Genomic DNA, 21,881 nt, shown 5'->3' with positions numbered 1-21,881 from the left:
TATAACGCAGTAAAGCGGTGCTCCGGGTGGGGCGGGGCTGCGCACTTCAGCGAATCAACGCAAGTTCGATATAACGTGGTTTCACCTATAACACGGTAAGATTTTTTGGCTCCCGAGGACAGCGTTCTATCGGGGTAGAGGTGTATGTAGTATATACTGCCCATATGGAGACAGGGAATATTTCTTGTTCAAATACCCCTTTGTTGTTGAAGATTTCTCTTAACATACAGTACAGTAGGTTTACAGTACCAACACTTTAACACCAGCAAATAAGTATTATTATTTATAGCATATAGTGTGTTTATTTTAGAGAAGACCAATGAGTGATGGCAATACACAGTGCAGTGGCAATAATGGGAAGGGAGAACAAGGGTTAAAGAAGTAAGATCATGTAGTTCTTTGAGTTCTCTGCATATTCCCACTCATGAGTATTGCGCTGCCTAGTGGTGCCTAATGGTAGAACCTTCTCCTAGCAGTGTCCCTTGAGGCGCTCTCACTCGCCCCCCCCCCCCCCCCTTCCCCCCCCCTTTCCCCAAACATTCTCAGAATGAGGCTGTATCCGAGGGCGCTGCATCCTCTACTACCTCAGCTCCTTCCAGCCCATGCTTGGATAGACGTGAACCACTCCAATCTGCTCAGATCCAGAGTTCTTTCTCCTTCAGTGTTCATTAGTGTTTTATTGTTGTTAGTTGGTAGGTAGGTAGTTATTAGTGTTTCGGTTCTGGGTGATGGTGGAACTGAAGAGGAAGAAGAAGCTGGGATTCAAGAGGCATGCTTCATGCCCTGCTGTCTTCCCAGTGTCAGATGTCAGGTGCCTCAAGAGTTTCGGAGAGAGTCACTCTCCATCTGGGTGTTGTATCTGTTTGGAGACAGGCGAGCCCATTTTCAGTGCATGGAGGCTTATTACATCACACAAATGGGTTTAAGAAGTTATATAGAAAATGTCTCTTCCATACAGTTTGAAAGACTACACCTCTCCACTTCCACGTACCTTTCCCTTTTCAGGGTATCTTCTTGTGAGGATATTCTACTTTCAGAGGTAAAAAAAATTACTTTTGATAGCAGCTGTTGAGGCAGTACCAGAATACTTGGAGTTGAGTTATATTCCAGGTACTTTTTGGTGCAGAAAAAGGATGGGGGAATTGTGACATTCCCCTCATGTTATCTGGACTGGTGATCTGCTCAGTCACTCCAATCCTCAACTCTGGGAGCCAGCCTTACCCTCCTCTGCAGTGAGAACCGCCACTCCTGGGTTGTTCCCGCACAGCCTCTAGCATGTAAGCTGCTCCCAGTTATGTGAGTGAGCACTTTTGGCCAGCCGCTGCCTGGATTGTGCAGCCAAATGACACTAGCCAATATCTCCAGTCCCAGACACGACCCTAGGAACCTCCATCTGGCAGTGTCCAGTTATGCCTGCTGACGCTGCAAGCTTATATGAGTTTGTCAATTTAACAAAGAAATTGATATGTACCAGGCTTGATATGTACCAGGCATCGATGGGAAAGACACTAACCCATGAAATAAATTCAGGAGTTCATCGCTGCACCTGCCTGCTTCTCCACTTGAATGTAGATCCTAAACCAGACTCAACAAGCTACTCTGGCTTATCCAGCGTGGCCACAAACATTCACTGGCTTGGCCTGGTTTCATCGTCACGCTATGACTGGGAAGCAGCATCACAGACAATAACTCATGGTGGAAGAGTGCCCAACCTGACATCTGGAGGGTGGTTTACAACTCCTGGCCTCCCTTCATACAGAGCCCATCCTCTGGTTACGGAACCTGCACATCAAGCTCTGATATGGGCATATGAGGGAAGGTCCATATATAAAGCCTTCCATTATTTACAAGAGGATTTTGGTGTTCAGCAGCCTACAGAAGTGCCTTTTCTCTATCTCATGAAATTGCATTCAGACTTGTCTAAGATAAAATGTTGTTAATCACAATTCCCCTTCTCTCAGTCGTGTTCCTCAGGGAAATGTTGGTAGCTTGCCAAAATCACTGAACATTCTAAGGCCAGGTTCATAGCAGCACCAGCCTATGTTGTACTGGGAATACAAGGAGCATCTGTAGCAGCAGAAAGAGGAGAGGAATGGAGCTGGGCCAGACTTCCTCACTCTATAAACTCCTGGACCAAGCACAGGGCCCTAGAGATCCTCCCACTAGTGGCACTGCCTGGGGTTGGGGCTCATCCTGGGCGGGGGTGGGGGTGGTAAAGATAGATGGACAGGGCTTCACCTAACCACCTTCTGGACCCAGCACGTAGTGCCAGCAGCCATATCTCCCACTCTGAGGGAAACATATGAGTCAGGAGCTCCCCAAACTCTAGGGGCTGGGGGCAAGAGACAGAGAGCAAGGCTGGGCTGGGACTTCCCTCCCCAACCACTACCTGGACCTGGTAAACTGTCTATGCATCTGGAAAAAAAAGTCTGCTAGCTCTACTAGCTGATGTTAGTCCTGTAGGCTCTAATATTTGCAGAGCCTATGCTGCAATGCTTAACGTTTGGGGTTCAAACTCTGCTCCTGATTTGTGACTGGGGTGCAGGCAGGGCCGGCTCCAGGCACCAGCAGAGCAAGCTCGTGCTTGGGGCGGCAGATTCTACGGGGCGGCATTCTGCCCAATCCTAGGGCGGCACAGCCGCTTTTTTTTTATGTTCGCCGGTCCGGACGCCCTGTAGGGGGCAGCGGTGCGGAGGAGGGGAGTGCCCTGCTGGGAGCGGGCTGCGCGCTCTGTCTGCCCCAGCCGGTGCCAGGTCTGTAGCAAGCCCGGCAGGGCAGCCCGCGTCCTTCCCTCCCCGCCGACCGGAGCGGCGCGGAGCCCTCCTGGCAGGCGGCGCAGCGGTCGGGGCCGCGTGGTGAGCGCCCCGCTGAAGCCCTGGTTGCCCCCGTTCTCTCCCTCCCCCTGCTCCCTCCCCCTTCCCCCCGCTAGCCGGGGCACGTCTGCAATGCAGGGAGTCCCCCTGCACCCTGCCTCCGGCCGCGCCGCAGGTTTTTTTGTTTTTTTTTTGCTTAGGGCAGCAAAAAAGCCAGAGCCGGCCCTGGGTGCAGGTGGTTTTACAGTTACACTCACTAGACTTTGTTTTTACCTTTTTCTGTGCCTTACCATAATAACTCAGCAGAACTTACTCAGTAGCTGTGTGCAGGGTTTTGATTCGTGCTAACAGGGCAGGTCCAAAAAAGAGTACTGACACCTCATTACAGGAAGGAAAGAGGTTTTTGTGTGTTAGGAATTTAGGAGAGTGGAACCCTAAAAGGCTTTTTGATGGGCAGCATGTATATGTTCAAAGGATTGTATCTATTCAGTGGAATTTTTTCTATTTATACCTATCTGGCAAATTATTGCTGCTATGTTGTTCTAACTCCTAGCACCACTTAACCTGTGATATGTGGTTACTGTCCTTCACACCATACAACAAAATGTTTGATACTCATTCTGTAGCCTCTGGGATGGTGATGGTTCTCATTTTCTTTTACTGGTCTCCATGATTGTGTAAATCAATTAGTAGAAAAATGAGATTTGTTTTCATTTGTTGAGGTATATTCATTCATCCAAACAAGATTGGGCTTTGCCCACAGCCTTAGAAGACAAACTCGGTTTCCTTGGGTATGCACATTTTTAAGTTAGCTACAAAGGCAACAGTTCATTTTCCTGACTAAGGGAAAAGGTGGGAGGGAGATAATATGTGGGAAATAATTAGTGTCTTGGTGATAATGGGAGTACAGGAAAACAAAACCATTAGCTATGTACTAATTCTGTTTGGCAGGTTGTTCAGCTGGAGGAGCTTCTGGCAGTGCGTCACTCTGTCTTTGTGGTGGGAAATGCAGGCACAGGAAAGAGCAAGGTACAGTAGACGGCACATTTTCTGTCTGTCTTTTATAAAGAGTATTTCATTAGTTCACAGAGAAAAATATTCTCTTCCCTTCAGGCTGCAATATGATACCATATTGCTCAGGCATTCCCAGCAGCAGGGGTATGAAGTGCCATCACAAATCTCAATGTTAAAGTGTAGGTTTGTCTCCTACGTATTACATGCATGACTCAAAATGAGAATAGTCATGGCAATGGCTAATGGAAACTATATTTGGTAAATTGTTTTGGGATGTCAAGCTGGAGGGTGTAGTTAGATTACTAGCCAGGAAGAGTGAGGTCAACGTTTCTTTATTCCCAGAGTAGTAGCTGAATATTTTTGAAAGTTGATACTCTTACACCTCAGCTACTACATTTTGACAGTCGTTATATAATGCCACATTTTTTTCAATATTATGGCCCTTCAGATAGTAAGCAAAACTAGATGCCCTGGTCATTACTGTATATTATCCCCATTTTATTCAAGGGAATCTGAGGCCCAGAGAGATTAAATGATTTGCCTAAAGTCACACAGGGAGTCTCTGGTGGAGCTGGGAACTAAACCTAGATTTCTTGAGTCCTAGTTCAGTGGTTTGACAAGTCCATCCTCATCCAAGCTTCTCAATTGGACCAGCTTCCTGTGGTTTACCAGAGTGAAGCTTAGCTGGGTTGTCAGATCAGGATTCCCATTGGTCACTTTTATCTGTTCTGTGGGAGGCTGGTGGTAAAGTAGGGCAGAGAGGAGTGAACACAGGGAAACCAAGACATCTGTGGATGGAGGTTGACAGATCTGTCATTATTAACAAAGAAACAAAGATGCTAGAAACTTTTGGTTTGAGGTTCAGTTACTAAGTCACATCCGTTGATCTTTTTCCCTCCTGCCCTTCAGGTTCTGAGAACTCTGAACCGAACATATGTGAACATGAAACAAAAGCTTGTGTGGAATGACCTAAACCCAAAAGCTGTGACCACTGATGAACTGTTTGGTTTTATACATCATGCAACCCGGGAATGGAAAGATGGCTAGTAGCAGTTAACATTACTTTCATCGCTAATGTCTATACAGTCCTCCACCTGGAAAAAACAAAACAAATAAGGAGCGTATCTACTGGCCAAGGAGTCCAAAGCAATGAGGGTTTACTATATATTTCCATGCAATGAGATTTGGGATCATGGCAAGGGTGGCCTTGGAAAGAGAGGAGAGTAATTGATCCTTTGCTATGTGGATCCTCTAGCCAGTTCCCTGCTGCAGAACAGGGGTGCCGAAGTAGAGGGGAGAGAGAGAGAGTGATCCTGCGGGCTGCTGCAGTGTCTCAGCAGCTTTCTCCCTAGCTCCCATGGAACCTCCTATACCTAGCCCAAGTAATTAGGATTGATGCAGTGGAAAGGGTCTCCCTCTCAAACAGTACTATCATGCAGTCAAACCAGAAATCAGCCATTTTTATATCCAGTTAATTTGCTGTATCACCTGCTCACTGAGCATATTTCTTCTTTAATTTGTTTAATAAGCAACCAGAAGGAAACCCGTTCTTACATTGTTACAAAATCTCTTGTGTTTTTAATGATGTAGTAATATTTCAGGAATATTTGTTCCAAAAGGTTGTATTGAAGCACCATATTGATTGGATTTTATTTAAACATAATTTGTAGGTCTCTTCTCATCTCTTCTAAGAGAGCAGGCTAATATTACCCAGGATGGGCCAAAATGGATCGTCCTAGATGGAGATATAGATCCTATGTGGATTGAGTCACTGAATACTGTCATGGATGATAACAAGGTGAGTAACAGGAAAAACATCCAAAAATATTTAAATAAATGGTATTCTGTTATTGTATAACAGTGCGATTAATCACGATTCATTTTTTTCAAATCACTTGACAGCCCTAATTTTAACCCTTCCTTTTTTATCTTCACTATTGCTAATTAGTGCAATGCCAGTTGGTAACAACCTTATCTCTTTCATACCTGATCCTACACAATGGAGATGTTTAAAGTCATTCTGTCTACACTGTAAAGGTATATGCACCTCTCAGTGAATATGTATGTGTAATGGGGGTTACAAATGTACTTTGAGATATGACTCAAAGCATCAGCCAAAATATAGTAATTATTATTAATGTTAATTATTGGCATTTGCAGAGTGCTTTTCCTTCAAAAATCTAAAGCAATTTTACACGCATTCATGAATTAAACCCAACAACACTACTATGAGGTTGGTAAGTATTATTACACCTGATGCACAGAAATTGTAAGTGACTTGCCTAATCAAGTTAGTAAGAGAGACAGGAATAGGCTAGAAACCTCTGACTCCCAATCCTGTACTCTAGTCACATGATTACTACAATGCAAGAAAAACAACAGTGTTTGCTACAAGAAATGCTGCAATGTAATTAAATACATTCTAAACTTAATTTTATAAACATTACTGTAGCTCATACCTGACCTTTAAACACTCTTCTTTTTTTAAGATTAAATGACGTAAAAATTATCTTGAAGTGTAATAATTATCTTGACTATATACACACCATTAAAAATAAACCTATATGGATTCTGCTGTCTATAAAAATTAACTGAACTGACAAGCATATGGTATGCCATAAAGTATGGCCTCTAATTTATGCTCTAATGTGTTTTTAAAACAAAAATCATGGCCTTAAATTTTAAATTTGAAAGAATCCTATCATGTCCAGATTCATTCTGAAGGGTGTGCCTGCCTGCAAATATGTGCTATAAATAAACCTGAAATCTACATAGGTCTAATATGTACAGGCCTATTCATGATATATGCTTGTTAGAATGCATGTCTTAAGTTGCTTTTGTTCAGTGCTTTACTGGTGATGTTTAGGTCCTGACCCTTGCCAGCAATGAACGTGTCCCTCTGACTCCATCGATGAGGCTGCTGTTTGAGATACACCATTTAAAAACTGCTACCCCAGCTACAGTGTCTAGAGCAGGTATTCTTTATGTAAACCCCCAGGACCTTGGTTGGAATCCGTGAGTATTTTATCTTTTAAAGATACGTTCAAAACAATGATAAAACAATATTATCAGTTAGTTTAATAGGAATAGAATCCATTAATTTACATGATTGACTAATTCTAGTTATGATAATTTAATATCATTTACTATTTATAGATACTTGTACACATGCATGTGCATGCAGATGCAGTTAAAAATTGCCAGCATTGGGATTATCTGTTCCATATTTTATATATCCTTTACATCCCTGGTTTATTTGTCCATCTCAATGTGGGCAGTTCTGAATCTGATTCTCAGCTAGTTACAATGCAAGCTTGACAACTGCAAGAGGTAGGTCTCAAGCAGTGAACTGACTAGACACACTAGAGGCATCTGTTAGCCTTTTGTTACTATCCCCTTGTTTTGCTCCACTGATACCTGTTACGAAAAATACAGTTGTCAGAGGTGCCAGATCAACTTCCCATTTGTCTTCTGAACCACGTTTTTCCCTTCTTTGATTTATTTTAGAGTCATGATTCTGTGAAAATTGATTACAAAAACTGTGTGCACGCAGTCAACATTTTAAATTTCAATTATAAATTTTGATGAAAAATTGAAATTTGGGAATTTCCTAATGTCTCTAATTTGTATTACAGTAGCGCCTAGCAGCCTCATCTGAAATTGGGTCCTCATTGAGCTCGGTGCTGTACAAACATATATTATAAGTGTTATCCCAGAAGAAATATAGTGAACATGAGAATTTAATGTAAATAGTGGGAGGTTGGTCTAAGTATGCAAGATGTCCAACAAGGCAAATAAGTATTGGAGGTTAATATTAACATATGAATACAGTACTAGACTAATCTCTCAGTAACAATTGAGTATTGAGATGGGGTTTGGGAGGGGTGACCCTGAAAAGTCAGGTATCAGAGTGGCCAATCTAACATAATATGGTCATACCAGTTTAGAGAACATTTGGTTAATATTCCTGAACTTCCATCCCTCAATGTGAGTTTAGAAGCATTAACAATGGACAAATCAGATCTTTCCCCCAAATGTTTATCAGTAGCTCCAAACATGTGACTAGTCCAGCCACAGGTCCATGTCATGATTAGCATCATGGTAAGGAAGTTTACTTATCCGTTGTGGTAGGAGCTAGAGGTTGAGTAAGTGTCTCTATACCTATAGCTATATTATGCTCTTTCCAGTTAGGTCTTATGTTATGAACAATACTGAAAATAATTCTAATAAGTTACATTTAACTTGGACAAAACTGAATCATGTATAAAATTTGGATATTTGTATTTACAAATGGCCTCTTCTGTAAAATATAAGGCTAAATCCTAGCCTTAGCTCCAGCAGCTTTGTGCTGTTCCAGCAGCATGACAGCAACCAGAAAGCTGGCTGGGGCTGGCATAGTTATGTCACCCTCTTCCCTGCCCTCCCTAGAGGAGAGGATGTGGTCAAGGAAAGAGGGTATAGTTGGGTGCCACTCTGCTTAGTTGCCACAGCAGCCCCTTGGGATGCAATGGTTACGACGAGCTCTGCTCAAGCAAGTGCAGCTGCAATGGATCTGGAACAATGAAGTGGCAAAGTCAGCAGACGACACAAAATTATTCAAGATGGTTAAGTCCAAAGCAGAGAGCGAGGCGTTACAAAGGGATCTCACAAAACTGGGTGACTGGGCAACTAAATGGCAGATGAAATTCAATGTTAATAAGTGCAAAGCAATGCACCATGGAAAAAATAATTCTAACTGTACATATACAATGAAGGGTTCTAAATGAGCTATTACCACCCAAAAAAGAGAACTTGGAGTCACCGGCTATAGTTCTCTGAAAACTTCAGCTCTGCGTACAACAGTGGGGAAAAAATGGCTAACCGTATTTTAGGAACTACTAGGAAAGGGATAAAAAAATAAGATAGGAAATATCATAGTGTCACTATATGAATCCATGGTGCACCCACACCTGGAATAATGTGTGCAGCTCTGATTGCCCCATCTCAAAAAAGGTTCAGCGAAGGGCATCTAAGATGATCAGGAGTATGGAATGGCTTCCATACTAGGAGACACTAAAAAGATTAAGGTTATTCGGCTGAGAAAAGAAACGACTAAGGGGATATGATAGAGGTCTATGATACCGTGAGTGGTGGGGAAAAAGTGAAGAGAGAAGTTTTATTTATTCTTTCACCCAATACAAAACTGGGGTCAGCCAATGAAATTAATAGACAGCAAGTTTAATACAAACAATGAAGTACTTTTTCACACAGTGCACAACTAGCCTGTGGAACTCATTGTCATGGGATGTTGTCATGGCCAAAAGTATAACTGGGTTCAAAAAAGAACTGGATAAGCTAATGGAGGATAGGTCCATCAATGGCTATTAACCAAGATAGTCAGGGACACAGCCCCATGCACTGGGTGACACTAAACCTTTGACTACCAGAAGCTGCGAGTGGAAGATGGGGTACATCACTTCATAATTGTCCTGTTTTTAACCATCCCCCTGAAGCTCTGATACAGGCTGCTGTCTGAGACAGGACACTGGGCAAGATGGATTGTGGTCTGACCCAGTATGGCAGCTCTTGTTCTTATGGAACTTGTGTACTGTTCCAAGCACTACTGTGTGTGGACAAAAGGTACATCACAAGTGTGTAGTGTTGCAAGGGCCTGACTCTAATCTCAGCAAAGCTATTGTGTGTTGGACTTCTCTGGACTTCTCCCCTACAGTATCTGGTATCTTTCTGTTGTGTTTTGCAGGTATGTTGCCAGTTGGATAGAAACAAGAAGCCACCAATCTGAAAAAGCTAATTTAACTATCCTCTTTGATAAATATGTGCCTCCCTGCTTAGATCAGCTCAGAACAAGCTTTAAAACTATCACCCCTATTCCTGAGAATAGTATGGTGCAGGTATGCATTAGAATTATATTAAAATATAGGTCAGTAAGTATAGATAACAAAATTCCTGAAATCTATCCTGAATATGCAATCTTATTTTTGGTACACACGAAGGCAAGCTGTTAAAATAGGTGTGTGTCTGGAAAGTGTGTAAAGTTAATAGGTTCTACATTTATTTTATGGAAAAATTAAATGTCAAAAATGGACACGTTTTTGGAGTCCCACTTCTTTCCATAATTATTGGGAGTGGGGAAAGAGGCAGTGATCCAAAGATGTCTTCCTGCTGGAGTCCACTGTAACAAGAAGAACTATTTAGGGGTTGTGACGCTGGACTGAGATCCAGGACATTCATAGATTCATAGATTCTAGGACTGGAAGGGACCTCGAGAGGTCATCGAGTCCAGTCCCCTGCCTGCATGGCAGGACCAAATACTGTCTGAGTTCTAATCTTGCCTCTGCCACAGACTTCCTGTGTGACCTTGGGAAAGTCATTTAATCTGTCTGTGCTTCCATTCTGCATCTCTAAAATGGGGATAATAGTTCCCAACCTCACAGGGGTGTTGTTAAATTTATCCACCTTTGTGAGATGCTAAAATACCATAGTGATGGGAGCCATATCAACACCTATAAAGAGAGAAAAATCCATTGTGTTGATGTCCAGTAAATATGACATTGGTACCAATTATTGAATGATAGAAGAGGATAAAACTAAACACAACACCAGTCAGCCAGCACACAGCTTTCATGTGAGTCATCCTTACCACTCTGAATGTTTTAAATGATCATGAAGCAGGGTTCATGTGGAAAAAAAGTGTGTGATCATTTAATAAGACTGCATCCTAACATATACACCTGCACTTTGTCATTTTCTGAATTTCAGATGCTTCACTTTGTATTTTTGTAAAGCTGGGTGGAGGAATTTTGACAGAACCACATTCCATCGGTATATATGGTTCTATTGAAATTGAAATGCTTGGCCAAAATTTTGTTTTGGAAGAAAGACAGAAAAAAAGAAGTCCTGACAATGAATGTCAAAACATTCTATTTTGACATTTTTATAACTAAATGTTTCAATTTTTCGTTTTGAAACTACTTTTCATCTACAAAATGTATTTGTATTATGTATTCTAATTTTGCCCAAATGAAATGTTTTGACACAAAAAGAGAACGTTTGGAATTTTCCTTTGCAGAGAATTTCAAAATGTTTGGTTTTCATTCCAATTTGGAGTGAAGCCAAACCTTGAAATCCTTCCTGAAATGGAACTTCCATTCTCTGCACAGATCTGTTTGTAACCTTAATGTTGTTTTAAGGTAGTCTTTCTGCGTGCAATAGTAAGTTGATTGCATGGTTAACTTGAAATTATTCTGCAAAAAGCATAATGAGTTATACAATATTTATGTATTTTTGTTATGTGATTTTGTATGTTGATCAATTTATCTTTAGGAATAAATTGGAAAATTTTCCTGAACATGAATTCTTTCTCTATAGTCTGAATGCTTAATAAGGGTTTTTAGACTTGCCCATTGTTTCCAGCAAAGAGGTTCTGTCCTGTCCCACATGGGATGTTCTTAACTCTTTTCTTTCAAAGGCATGGAATAAAACATCTTTCAATGATGGCAGAGTAAAGGGCAGTGTGGATAACTTACTTAAATTTCTTTTATTCTATTCAGAGATTCTGGGGTGTTTTTTACAATTTTGTACAAATAGTGTAGACAGGAAAAAATATTACAAGCAGAAATACCATGCAGCAAAATTCTGTGTCAGAAAGAAACTAAAATGAAAAGATGTTATGAATTAAAAATACAGTAATATATAATCTGAGTAGTCCTTTTAGCAGTTTAAAAGAACTCATAGAAATTTCTATTTTTATGGGAACAGCCTTTTGGTGTTTGCTCTTGTGGAAGCTATTTTTATTTTGGTGTATTTAATTTGCAGTACTTGCATTTAAGTAGGGTTTATTCATGTGGAGGAGGGGATTGACTGACTGACTCTTGAATCCTTGTGTAGAGCCAGAGTGTTACTTAGTTTGGTTTAATGTACAAGTGGAGAGGAAGATACAGCAGACAGCACAGTTCTCAATGGTAAAATTAGCCTAACAAACTTGTCACTGTGGTTTCTCATTTTTCCTTCTTTAAATGCCAGCCTCCTTTTCTTGCATTATATAGTCAAGATTGCAGGATACTTAGTCTTCAGCTCAGTACATCATGTTCCCCCTGAGATTGAGTCACCATCACCACCCTCAGCAGGAGCAAGGATTCAAAGAACATGCTCTTCACCATCTTTTTTTTTTTTTTAGACTCTTTGTTCTCTGTTGGATTGTTTGCTGACCCCTGAAAATGTGCCTCCTGACTGCCCAAGAGAGCTCTATGAGATATACTTTGTCTTCGCCTGTGTTTGGGCTTTTGGTGGTGCACTCTTTCAAGATCAGGTATGCTAGAGAGCAGTTTACACAACCAATTTATTTTGCTGTGCATTAAAGAAGTATTGGGCTAAATTGTACCTCTTCAGCCAGCAATGGTGGTTGGGGAGTGCAGAGATGCACTGCCCCCTGAGTGCTCCTGCAAATGCTGCATCTGAGGCAGGCATGAAGCATCTGAAGGTCAGAACAGCCCTTACTTATTATTCGGTATTGTAGCGCCTAGGAGACTCAGTCATGGACCGAGATCCCATTGTGCTAGGGACTGTACAAACAGAACAAAAAGACTGTCCCTTCCCCAAAGACTGTTATCTTTGTAAGGGTGAGACAGGCACTTCCCTCTTATCGGCTCAGCTCTGGTGACACATGACTATGGCTCAGCTTACAATTTTCTCCCTGCCTCTCTGCATGTAGGAGGCTAGCACCATTATCTGCACTAGCCTGGAGCATTAACTGCACTCAGAGTGCAATGACTGATACCTGCAAGGGGGCGAAATGGGAATGGAGTACGCTCTCCAGTACATCATGATACATCCTTCCTCTAATTGAGACCATTCCTGAGACCTTTTGTGAGGATCCATCACGTGCTGTGGGTAGGAATGCTCTGTTGGATAATATCCTCAACAGGCATTTAGAAGACCTTTTTTTGGATCAAGATGTCTGCTGGGTCCCGTAATTTCTGCCCAGCCACACCTCTGTATTAAAGATTAACATGACTGAATTGGCTCCATTTTAATACAAATAAGGTACACTCCCTGTGGATGTGTGATGGGGTTTATAATGTCCAAGAGGTAAAGGAGGAACTCACATAGACATTAAGAAGCAGGAAGTGCCCCAACTGGACTGATAACAGCTGTTATCAAGGCTGTCCATCAGAAGCCTGGGGAAAAATCTTTCCTTGGAAGAAGAGGCTGACCTCAACAGCTAGAGGGGTCTTGGGGCTCTTTAGAATTCTTTCAGCCGGCCCCTGGAAAGTTATTCCTGGATAGTAAAGAAAAACAGCAAGGGCATGGTTGAAGCAAGTCAGCCCTCTAATCTCATCACTATTTAAATTTGACCTACACTTAACTGCTTACTTTTTGGCAGTGAGGTGGGGAATGGGGAAGGCGGGTGGGTTTAATCTGGATGGCTCCTGATTTCAGCCTTTAAAAGAGTGACACCAGCTGAGCTTCAGTCAGAAGGTCCATATGCCCTGAATTAAACACTATTTGAGTGTCCTTGATTACTACAACTGCATTAGGGTATTATAAACAATCATCACATTTGTTTGTGTGCCTGCAGTGTTTGTTTTGAGTCTTTTTTTTATATGCCTCTGTATTTACACACTGTAAGAACTTCATGCTGTAGAGATAACACAGTAGACCATAATATATTAAAGAACAAAATAACAAGTTTGTAATATTTTTATAGCTTTCAAATTATCAAGCTGAATTCAGCTGCTGGTGGCTCAAGGAGATGAAAGCAGTGAAGTTTCCATCCCAGGGTACAATTTTTGATTATTATCTTGACCCAAAGACTAGGAAATTCTTGCCCTGGACTGATAAAGTTCCAAAATTTGATATGGATCCAGAAACACCTTTACAGGTACAATATATGTGTACTGAAGGCATGCATAGATGAACACTGTTTTTTGTAGTTTTTTATTTTTATTTTTATCATTGATTTGAATATCCCCTTAGATGTCTGAAAATAACATTCTCCAAATACACCTCTACCCCGATATAACGCGACCCGATATAACACGAATTTGGATATAACGTGGTAAAGCAGCGCTCCGGGGGGCGGGGCTGCGTGTTCCGGCAGATCAAAGCAACTTTGATAAAACGCGGTTTCACCTATAATGCAATAAGATTTTTTTGGCTCCCGAGGACAGCATTATATCTGGGTAGAGGTGTATAAGTATTTGGGTAGATCTTTATTATTGGCTCCATACTCCTATATCTGAGTGACTTGGGGATAATAACAACAGTTAGCACTTACATACTGCTTTACATTATAAAAGCACTGCACAAACACAAATTAGTTGACACAGTACCCCATGAAATAAGTGATTATGATCTTTATTTCATAGATGAGGAAACTGAGGCACAAAGTCAGTTTAATGAAGTGGCCAACAATATCCAAGTTATTAATGACGATATCGAATAGCACCGGATCCAAGACAGACTTCTGTGGAACCCCACTAGATAAATCCTCCTTTCCCGAGTTTGATAGCAAACCATTGATAACTACTCTTTGAGTATGGTGCAAAGAAAGACTGTACTCAGAGTAGTTATCAATGATTTTCTGTCAAACTGGGCAGGGGGGGGAAGAGGAGGAAGTATTTAGTGGGGTCCCACAGAGGTCTGTCCTGGGTATGGTACTATTCAGTATTTTCATTAATGATTTGGATAATGGAGTGGAGAGTGTGCTTTATAAAATGTGTGGATGCGGGGAGGGGTTGCTCATGCTTTGGAGGACAGAATTAGAATTCAAAATGACCTAGACAAATTAGAGAATTGGTCTGAAATCAACTGAATATAGGACAAGTGCAAAGTACTACACTTAGGAAATTAAAAATGCACAACTGCATAATGGGGAAGAACTAGGTAAGTGGTAGTATGGCTGAGAAGGATCTGAGGGTTATAGTGAGTCACAAATTGAATATGAGTCAGCAATGTGATACAGTTGAGGAGAAGGCTAATGTAATTCTGGGGTGTTTAACAGAAGTGTTGTACGTAAGACATGAGAGGTAATTATCCCACTCTACTCAGTGCTGGTGAGGTGTCCAGTACTGGATACCACACTTTAAGGAAGATGTGAACAAATTGAAGAGAATCCAGAAGAGACTAAGAAAAATGATAAAAGGTTTAGAAAACCTGACCTATGAGAAAAGGTTTAAAAAAAAAAAAAAAAAAAAAGGTTATGTTTAGTCTTGAGAAAAGAAGAGCGAGCAGGGTCCTAATAATAGTCTTCAAATATGTTAAGGGCTGTTAGAAAGAGGATAGTGATCAATTGTTCTCCATTTCCACCGAAGGTAGGGCAAAAAGTAATGGACTTAATCTGCAATAGGGAGACTTAGATTAGATTTTCTGAAACCCTTTTAATTATGAGGATAGTTAAGCTCTGGAATAGGCTGCCAAGTGAGGTGGGGGAATCCCCATCATAGGACGTTTTTAAGAACAGGTTAGACAAACAGCTGTCAGGAACGGTATAGGTGCAATAGGTCCTGCCTCACTGCAGGGGGCTGGTCTTGATGACCCCTTGAGGTCTCTTCCAGCCTTACAGTTCTGTGATTCTGTAATAGTGGCAGACTCATAACTGCCACTATTACAACCATCCATTACAACATTAACTCTTCCCCTCCCCAACTTTCTGCACATGCTCTTTCATCAACTACCTTCTCTCCACACTAATAGCTATGGATAGTTGGTGTGGTGGGAAGCAGTAGGTTTGATTAAGACTGTGATAGAAAGCTGGTGTTCCTAAAAAGGTTGTGGTGGATGGTTTGTGGTATACAGTAGCTGTGTTTATGGTAAAGTGTGTGCCTCTGAGTGGAGGAGTAGAAATGATATACTACTACTTACCTTACCTTTTTAATTTCCTTATTTTGTGTGGTTTTGTATCAGATATGTTATATGTGTAGCTATCTGAAATGAATCTCAACAATTTTTTGTGTGTATTAATTTCCTAGGGTTTTTTAAATGCTTAAATGAGAGTAGGATTATTATGAGGCAGGGTGGACATGTGGGGAAATAGAAGTGTGCAGCTGCTGTTGAAAAACATTTTAATCTATTAGCAACCACACGAAACTTCTTTGTTGTAGGATAAAATCTGACAGAAAAGCATATCTCCTGGAGAGGAAAAGAAGGTTTATCTGGCAGAGATTTTATGGGCTCATGGTGCAGAAAGCTTATCCATTGGCAACCAATGGAATATTATCTTTGTTATGATGAACAACAGCCAAAAATTAATATAAATCCAAATTAAAAAGCCCCTACCCATTGCACTAGATCTATTCAACAGTAACCTTTCTACTAATTTCTGTGTAGATAGTGTTTTTTTTAAAACATTGGCTAGATTTCTTCTAGAGTTCAGTTTCAAAGACTTCCTATTAAAAACTATGAAAAGAAATAAAGTATTCAGAACATTCAAAGGGCATAAAAATTAACCCTGTGTGAAATTTCACATCAATAATCTGCTTACATTTAGAGAAAAACAGAAAGTTATGTCCCATTTTAAGCCTGTTTAAAATTCCACCCAAGCTATATATCTGGGGCCACTACCAGATATCTCCATAATATTTAAAAAAAAAAAAAAACCCTGAAAACATCACCTATGTTGTACTAACTTAAGCAAGGAGTAAAAACCGTTGCTTCTCTCTCTCTCTCGATTTTTCAGGCAGTCCTTGTTCACACATCTGAGACCACACGTCTCAGATACTTTACTGATTTGCTGCAGGAGAGAGGCAAACCAGTCATGCTTGTTGGAAATGCAGGAGTAGGAAAAACAGTATTTGTAGGGGATAGACTTGCTGCTTTCGCCGATTATTACACGGTGTCTAATGTTCCCTTCAACTACTACACTACGTCATCGGTGCTACAAAGTAAGTCCCTCATAAATATTACGATATAAGAAACCTGGATAATTCTTTTGGTGGAAGAGACCAGAATTCAACCAACGGTGGCTATATGATTATTAAGATACTGCATACCTACAAAGTGCCTGCCCGGTACAGTAGTCTGTGTTTTGTCAAACCAAAATGTCTTTCATGAATTATGTATTACAGGATGAGTAATGGGATGTTAAAACTTATATATGTATGTATGTATGTATATGTTGTTAAGTGATTTAGCTCCTCAGAAGGCCTAATGTAGATGTGCCACTTCAAATAATTGCTTAGTGAAGCCAAAAGGATAGAAGTTGTCTGAGTAATAGGATTCCATTTCTATGGCGTTGAGAGTGGTCAGTATTTTACAGATAGAGATTCATTAGGAAGAATTTTCCAGTACTGCTGCCTCAAATGATCACTCAATAACATTGCAGTGAAATATTTGTGGTTGTAGAGAGGGTAGAAAGAGAAAAGAATTTTGAAAAGATACATTAAAAATGTGTGTCCAGTAGTTTGGTCTCACGTTGCAATGCTGAGTGGCACCAGTCTTGCATGAAATGGAAGGCCATTAGAATGGATCTTTAGAGTTAAAACAGATGAGTCCTGAAGAGCAACAATTAATGTTTGAATATTTTCTTTAAAAACTAGTAAATGCGAATATAAAATTAATTCCCTGAAGCTTTAGCAATGCTCAGCTTTATGACAGTTGTTCTGGCTGATGAACAGGAGAAATCAGACAATCTTTAGAAAGTTGACCATATCTGCCCATGTCGTCGTCTTCTTCCAAGGGAGAGTACAGCTGTTAATGGATATGCTGCTTGTAGCCCTCCTCTTTTTACAGAAAGCATGAACTGGAATGATATAATTACTTAGGAAAGAGAGCAGCATCAGTCACTATGTACAAAGCTGAGAAAAGCATTAGAGAGAAGTTAATAGCTGAATTCTTATAATTTCACAGTAAGATAAAAAATGTTTTTTTCCTCTTTTGGAAACTTCATCAAAATTAGTCAATGGGGTAAAAATTTCAAAAATGTCAGTCACCTAATCTAGACTTTCAGTGAAAATTTTATGAGGTCTGTTACTGCCAATGGCTCGGATTATCACTAGGGTCTTAAAAACCTCCAGTGAGTATATTTTCTAGGGCTGTCAAGTGATTAAAAAAATTAATTGCACTGTTAAACAATAATAGAATACCATTTAATTAAATATTTTTGGATGTTTTCAATATTTTCAAATATATTGATTTCAATTACAACACAATACAAAATGTACAGTGCTCACTTTATATTTGTTTGATTACAAATATTTGCACTGTAAAAAACAAAAGAAATAGTATTTTTCAATTTCCCTCAGATAAGTACTGTAATGCAGTCTCTTTATCATGAAAGTTGAACTTACAAATGTAGAATTATGTACAAAAAATAACTGCATTCAAAAATAAAACAATCTAAAACTTTAGAGCCTACAAGTCCACTCAGTCCTACTTCAGTCGATCACTCAAACAAACAAGTTTGGTTACAATTTGTAGGAGATAAGGCTGCCCATGTCTTGTTTACAATGTCACCTGAAAGTGGGAACAGGCGTTCGTGTGTCGTTGTTGTAGCCAGTGTCTCACGATATCTACGTGCCTCATGCACGAAAGATTCTCATATGTCCCTTCACGCTTCAACCACCATTCCAGAAGACATGCGTCCATGCTGATGACGGGTTCTGCTCGATAATGATCCAAAGGAGAGCAGACCACCGCCTGTTCATTTTCATCATCTGAGTCAGATGCCACCAGCAGAAGGTTGCTTTATTTATTTATTTATTTATTTGTGGTTCGGGTTCTGTAGTTTTCTGCATCAGAGTATTGCTTCTTTAAGACATCTGAAAGCATTCTCCACACCTTGTCCCTCTCAGATTTTGGAAGGCACTTCAGATTCTTAAACCTTGGGTCGAGTGCTGTATCTATCCTTAGAAATCTCACATTGGTACCTTCTTTGCGTTTTTTCAGATCTGCTGTGAAAGTGTTCTTAAAACAAACATGTGCAGGGTCATCATCCAAGACTGCTGTAACATGAAATAAAAGGCAGAATGTGGGTAAAACACAACAGGAGACATACAGTTCTTCCCCAAAGGAGTTCAGTCACAAATTTAATTAACGCATTAGGTTTTTAACAAGCATCATCAGCATGGAAGCATGTCCTCTGGAATGGTGGCCGAAGCATGAAGGGGCATATGAATGTTTACCATATCTGGCATGTAAATACCATGCAACACTGGTTACAAAAGTGCCATGCTAGTGCCTGCTCTCACTTTAAGGTGACATTGTAAATAAGAAGCAGTCAGCAGTATCTCCCGTAAATGTAAACAAACTTGTTTGTCTTAGCAATTGGCTAAACAAGAAGTAGGACTGAGTGGACTTGTAGGCTCTAAAGTTTGTATTGTTTTGTTTTTGAGTGCAGTTTGTAACAAAAAATCTACATCTCTAAATTACACTTTCACGGTAAAGAGATTGCACTACAGTACTTGTACGAGGTGAACTGAAAAATACTATTTCTTTTGTTTATCATTTTTACAGTGCATATATTTGTAATAAAAAATAATATAAAGTGAGCACTGTACACTTTGTATTCTGTAATAGAAATCAATTTGTAATAGAAATCAATATATTTGAAAATGTAGAAAAACATCAAAAAATCTTTAATAAATTTCAATTGGTATTCTATTGTTTAACAGTGCAATTAATCGCAGTTAATTTTTTTGAGTTAATCACATGAGTTAACTGTGATTAATTGGCAGCCCTAATATTTTCTCATTGATTTTACCCAGGTTTTTTCCTGGCTTCTGTTGAATACTTCTGTACTAAAGCCAGCTAAACAACTGAGTTATTTTTCAGTTAACCTCGCATCTTACTTTACTGTTCTCTGAAATATTCTTAAATGCAAGTTAACATTGAACCCCAGGATGGATGAATGTACTTTTCGCAAAGAGCAGGATGGAGAGATTTGATTTCTTCCCTCCCCCCCCCCCCCCCCCCCCCCCCCCCCCGCGCGCACACAGCCAGATCCTCAGCTGATGTAAATTGTCATAGCTTCTCTAATGGAGGATCTGCCCCACAAAGGATCAGATATCTTTATCTCATTGGGATTTGTTTACCATTTGCAGCAGAAAACCATGAACAAGGTACTAAAGCACACAGGCATAACACTTTCCTTTGTAAATAGATTCAGATGAAAGGAACTCCTAGGCAACTGCTGCTGAAGGCTATGTATTCTTTGTGCAGGGAAACTTCTTAAGTAAACCAAATACTTAGTCAAAGTCACAAGTGCTTACTTGGTGAGTTTCCAAACCAGTCATTAATACCACAGCAGTTAGTCTGCATCAATAGGTGTTGTCATTAAATTAAAACTTCTGTCTTGTATAAACTTAAAGGAATTTGGACCAATAAAGTTCATTATAAACTAGGCAAATGCCTTCAGATTTTAAATAACCATTTAAAAACAGGTATCAGTCTTGTTTTTAGGAATTTTAGAAAAGGAATGTAAAATAAACAAGCACTTCCATGGCTTATCTAGAGCTCTTCTATCTCCAATGCTGTTTGAAAATCAAGTGCCCCTTACTGAAAATGCTCTACCAGTAACCCCTCACAATTAAATTAAGGGACAATCAGCTTCAGTCCCACAGCTAATCTCAGCTATTGGAGTATCACATGGCAGGTATGGAAACAAGTTTACCTTCCTTTTCAACAGCATGTGATCTTTTTTGCAACCAGCTGTGAATTCAATTCTGTCATCTAGCCTAGAATGTTACTGCCTCTTGTGTGATTTCTGATCTTGTTTAGAGCTGCGTTCTTTCACATACAATACATTGCAGTGATTTACTTTAATTCATTATGTATCTGTCTTGTATTACTATTGCAAACAATTATTTATGGTCCCAAACCAGTTGTTGGAAATAAATATTTTTCAAAGCTGCTTAGAGAATTGGAACATCTAGTTTCCACTCATTTTAATGGGACCTAGGCATCCAAATCCCTTAAGCAACATTGAAAAAATGTCAGCTGAAAGGCAAGATAAAGTAGGGAAGTATTCTGAAATTTTTCCCTTGAACACATTTTCTTTCAAAAGGCAGGCTTTGGCCTTAAAGATTTTGGAGCAGAAGGCCAGAGGCATCACAATTACAGCAGACTTTTCCCAATCCCATGATTATATAGATACAAAGGTTCTGAGATTCTTCTGCATCTGACTTATCCTTCAATGAACCTCAGTTGTTATTTGTTTACATCTCTCCTCCACACTCAGCAGCCGTCCTTCTAGCTGAACTTACTACATGGGATTCCCTTCGGGGACCTGTAGAGGGGTTTTGTTAGGGTCGCCCCTCTCTGGGGCGGCTGGGAGCCAGGTTGCCTCACTACTGAGGTCCGCTGAGTCAGGGAACTATTCGGGTGAGGCAGGAAACAGTCAAGGGCTGAGGCCCTCAGGCAGGGGCTGAGCTAGGGTTACCATATGTTAAGTGTCCAAAAAGAGGACACTCCACGGGGCCCCGGTCCCGCCCCAACTCCGCCCCTTCCCCAAAGTCCCCGTCCCAACTCCGCCCCCTCCCCTGAACGCTTCGCCCCCCTGCTCCTCCCCCTCCCCTGCTTCCCGCGAACATTTGATTCGTGGGAAGCCTGAAGCAAGCAGGCAGCAAGTAAGCTGGGGCTGGGGTTGGGGGCACGAGGAGGTGCGGCCCAGTCCGGCCCCCGCAGCCGAGCGGCTCCCTCCGGCGGCCGGCTCTGGCCCCAGCGTCGCCGACCCGGCTCGGCTCGGGCCCTGGGGTGCTGGCCCGGGTTCCAGCCACGTGCTGGCCCCTGCCCGGCCCCAGCCCTGGGTGAGCGGCGCTGGCCAGCGGCCAAGCAGCCCCTGTCCCAGCAGCTCCGGCCGGCTTGGCTTGGGCCCCCGGTTCCGGCCGAGCAGCCCCGGTCCCAGCGGCTCCGGCCGGCTCGGCTCAGGCCCCAGTTCCGGCCGAGCAGCTCCGGCCCGGCCCCGGCCCTGGCAGAGCAAGCGGCGCCGGCCGGCAGCCGAGCACCCGCTGGCCCCAGCAGCTCCAGCTCCGGCCCCAGCGGCTCCAGCCCGGACCCAAGCCCCATGACCCCTCCCTCCCTATTTTCCCGGACATGTCCGACTTTTTGGCAATTCCCCCC

At 41.3% G+C, this 21,881-nt stretch overlaps 1 protein-coding gene across 1 annotated transcript in view; it reads left to right on the top strand.

The window, feature by feature from the left end:
- DNAH11 (dynein axonemal heavy chain 11) overlaps positions 1 to 21,881 on the top strand; it is a 278,248-nt gene that overhangs the window by 112,815 nt on the left and 143,552 nt on the right. The window contains exons 39-46 of the mRNA XM_026649417.2: positions 3,765 to 3,842; positions 4,737 to 4,869; positions 5,498 to 5,625; positions 6,694 to 6,842; positions 9,568 to 9,718; positions 12,004 to 12,135; positions 13,534 to 13,707; positions 16,504 to 16,708. Of these exons, the coding sequence (XP_026505202.1) occupies positions 3,765 to 3,842; positions 4,737 to 4,869; positions 5,498 to 5,625; positions 6,694 to 6,842; positions 9,568 to 9,718; positions 12,004 to 12,135; positions 13,534 to 13,707; positions 16,504 to 16,708 (1,150 nt within the window). The remainder of the gene's footprint in view (positions 1 to 3,764; positions 3,843 to 4,736; positions 4,870 to 5,497; positions 5,626 to 6,693; positions 6,843 to 9,567; positions 9,719 to 12,003; positions 12,136 to 13,533; positions 13,708 to 16,503; positions 16,709 to 21,881) is intronic.

The sequence above is a fragment of the Terrapene carolina genome, unplaced genomic scaffold (assembly GCF_002925995.2).
Source record: "Terrapene carolina triunguis isolate 2854851 unplaced genomic scaffold, T_m_triunguis-2.0 Scaffold84, whole genome shotgun sequence".
NCBI classification, from domain to species: Eukaryota; Metazoa; Chordata; order Testudines; family Emydidae; genus Terrapene; species Terrapene triunguis.
Note: the sequence above shows the minus strand (reverse complement) of the source record. Positions and strands in the feature narration are given on the sequence as shown.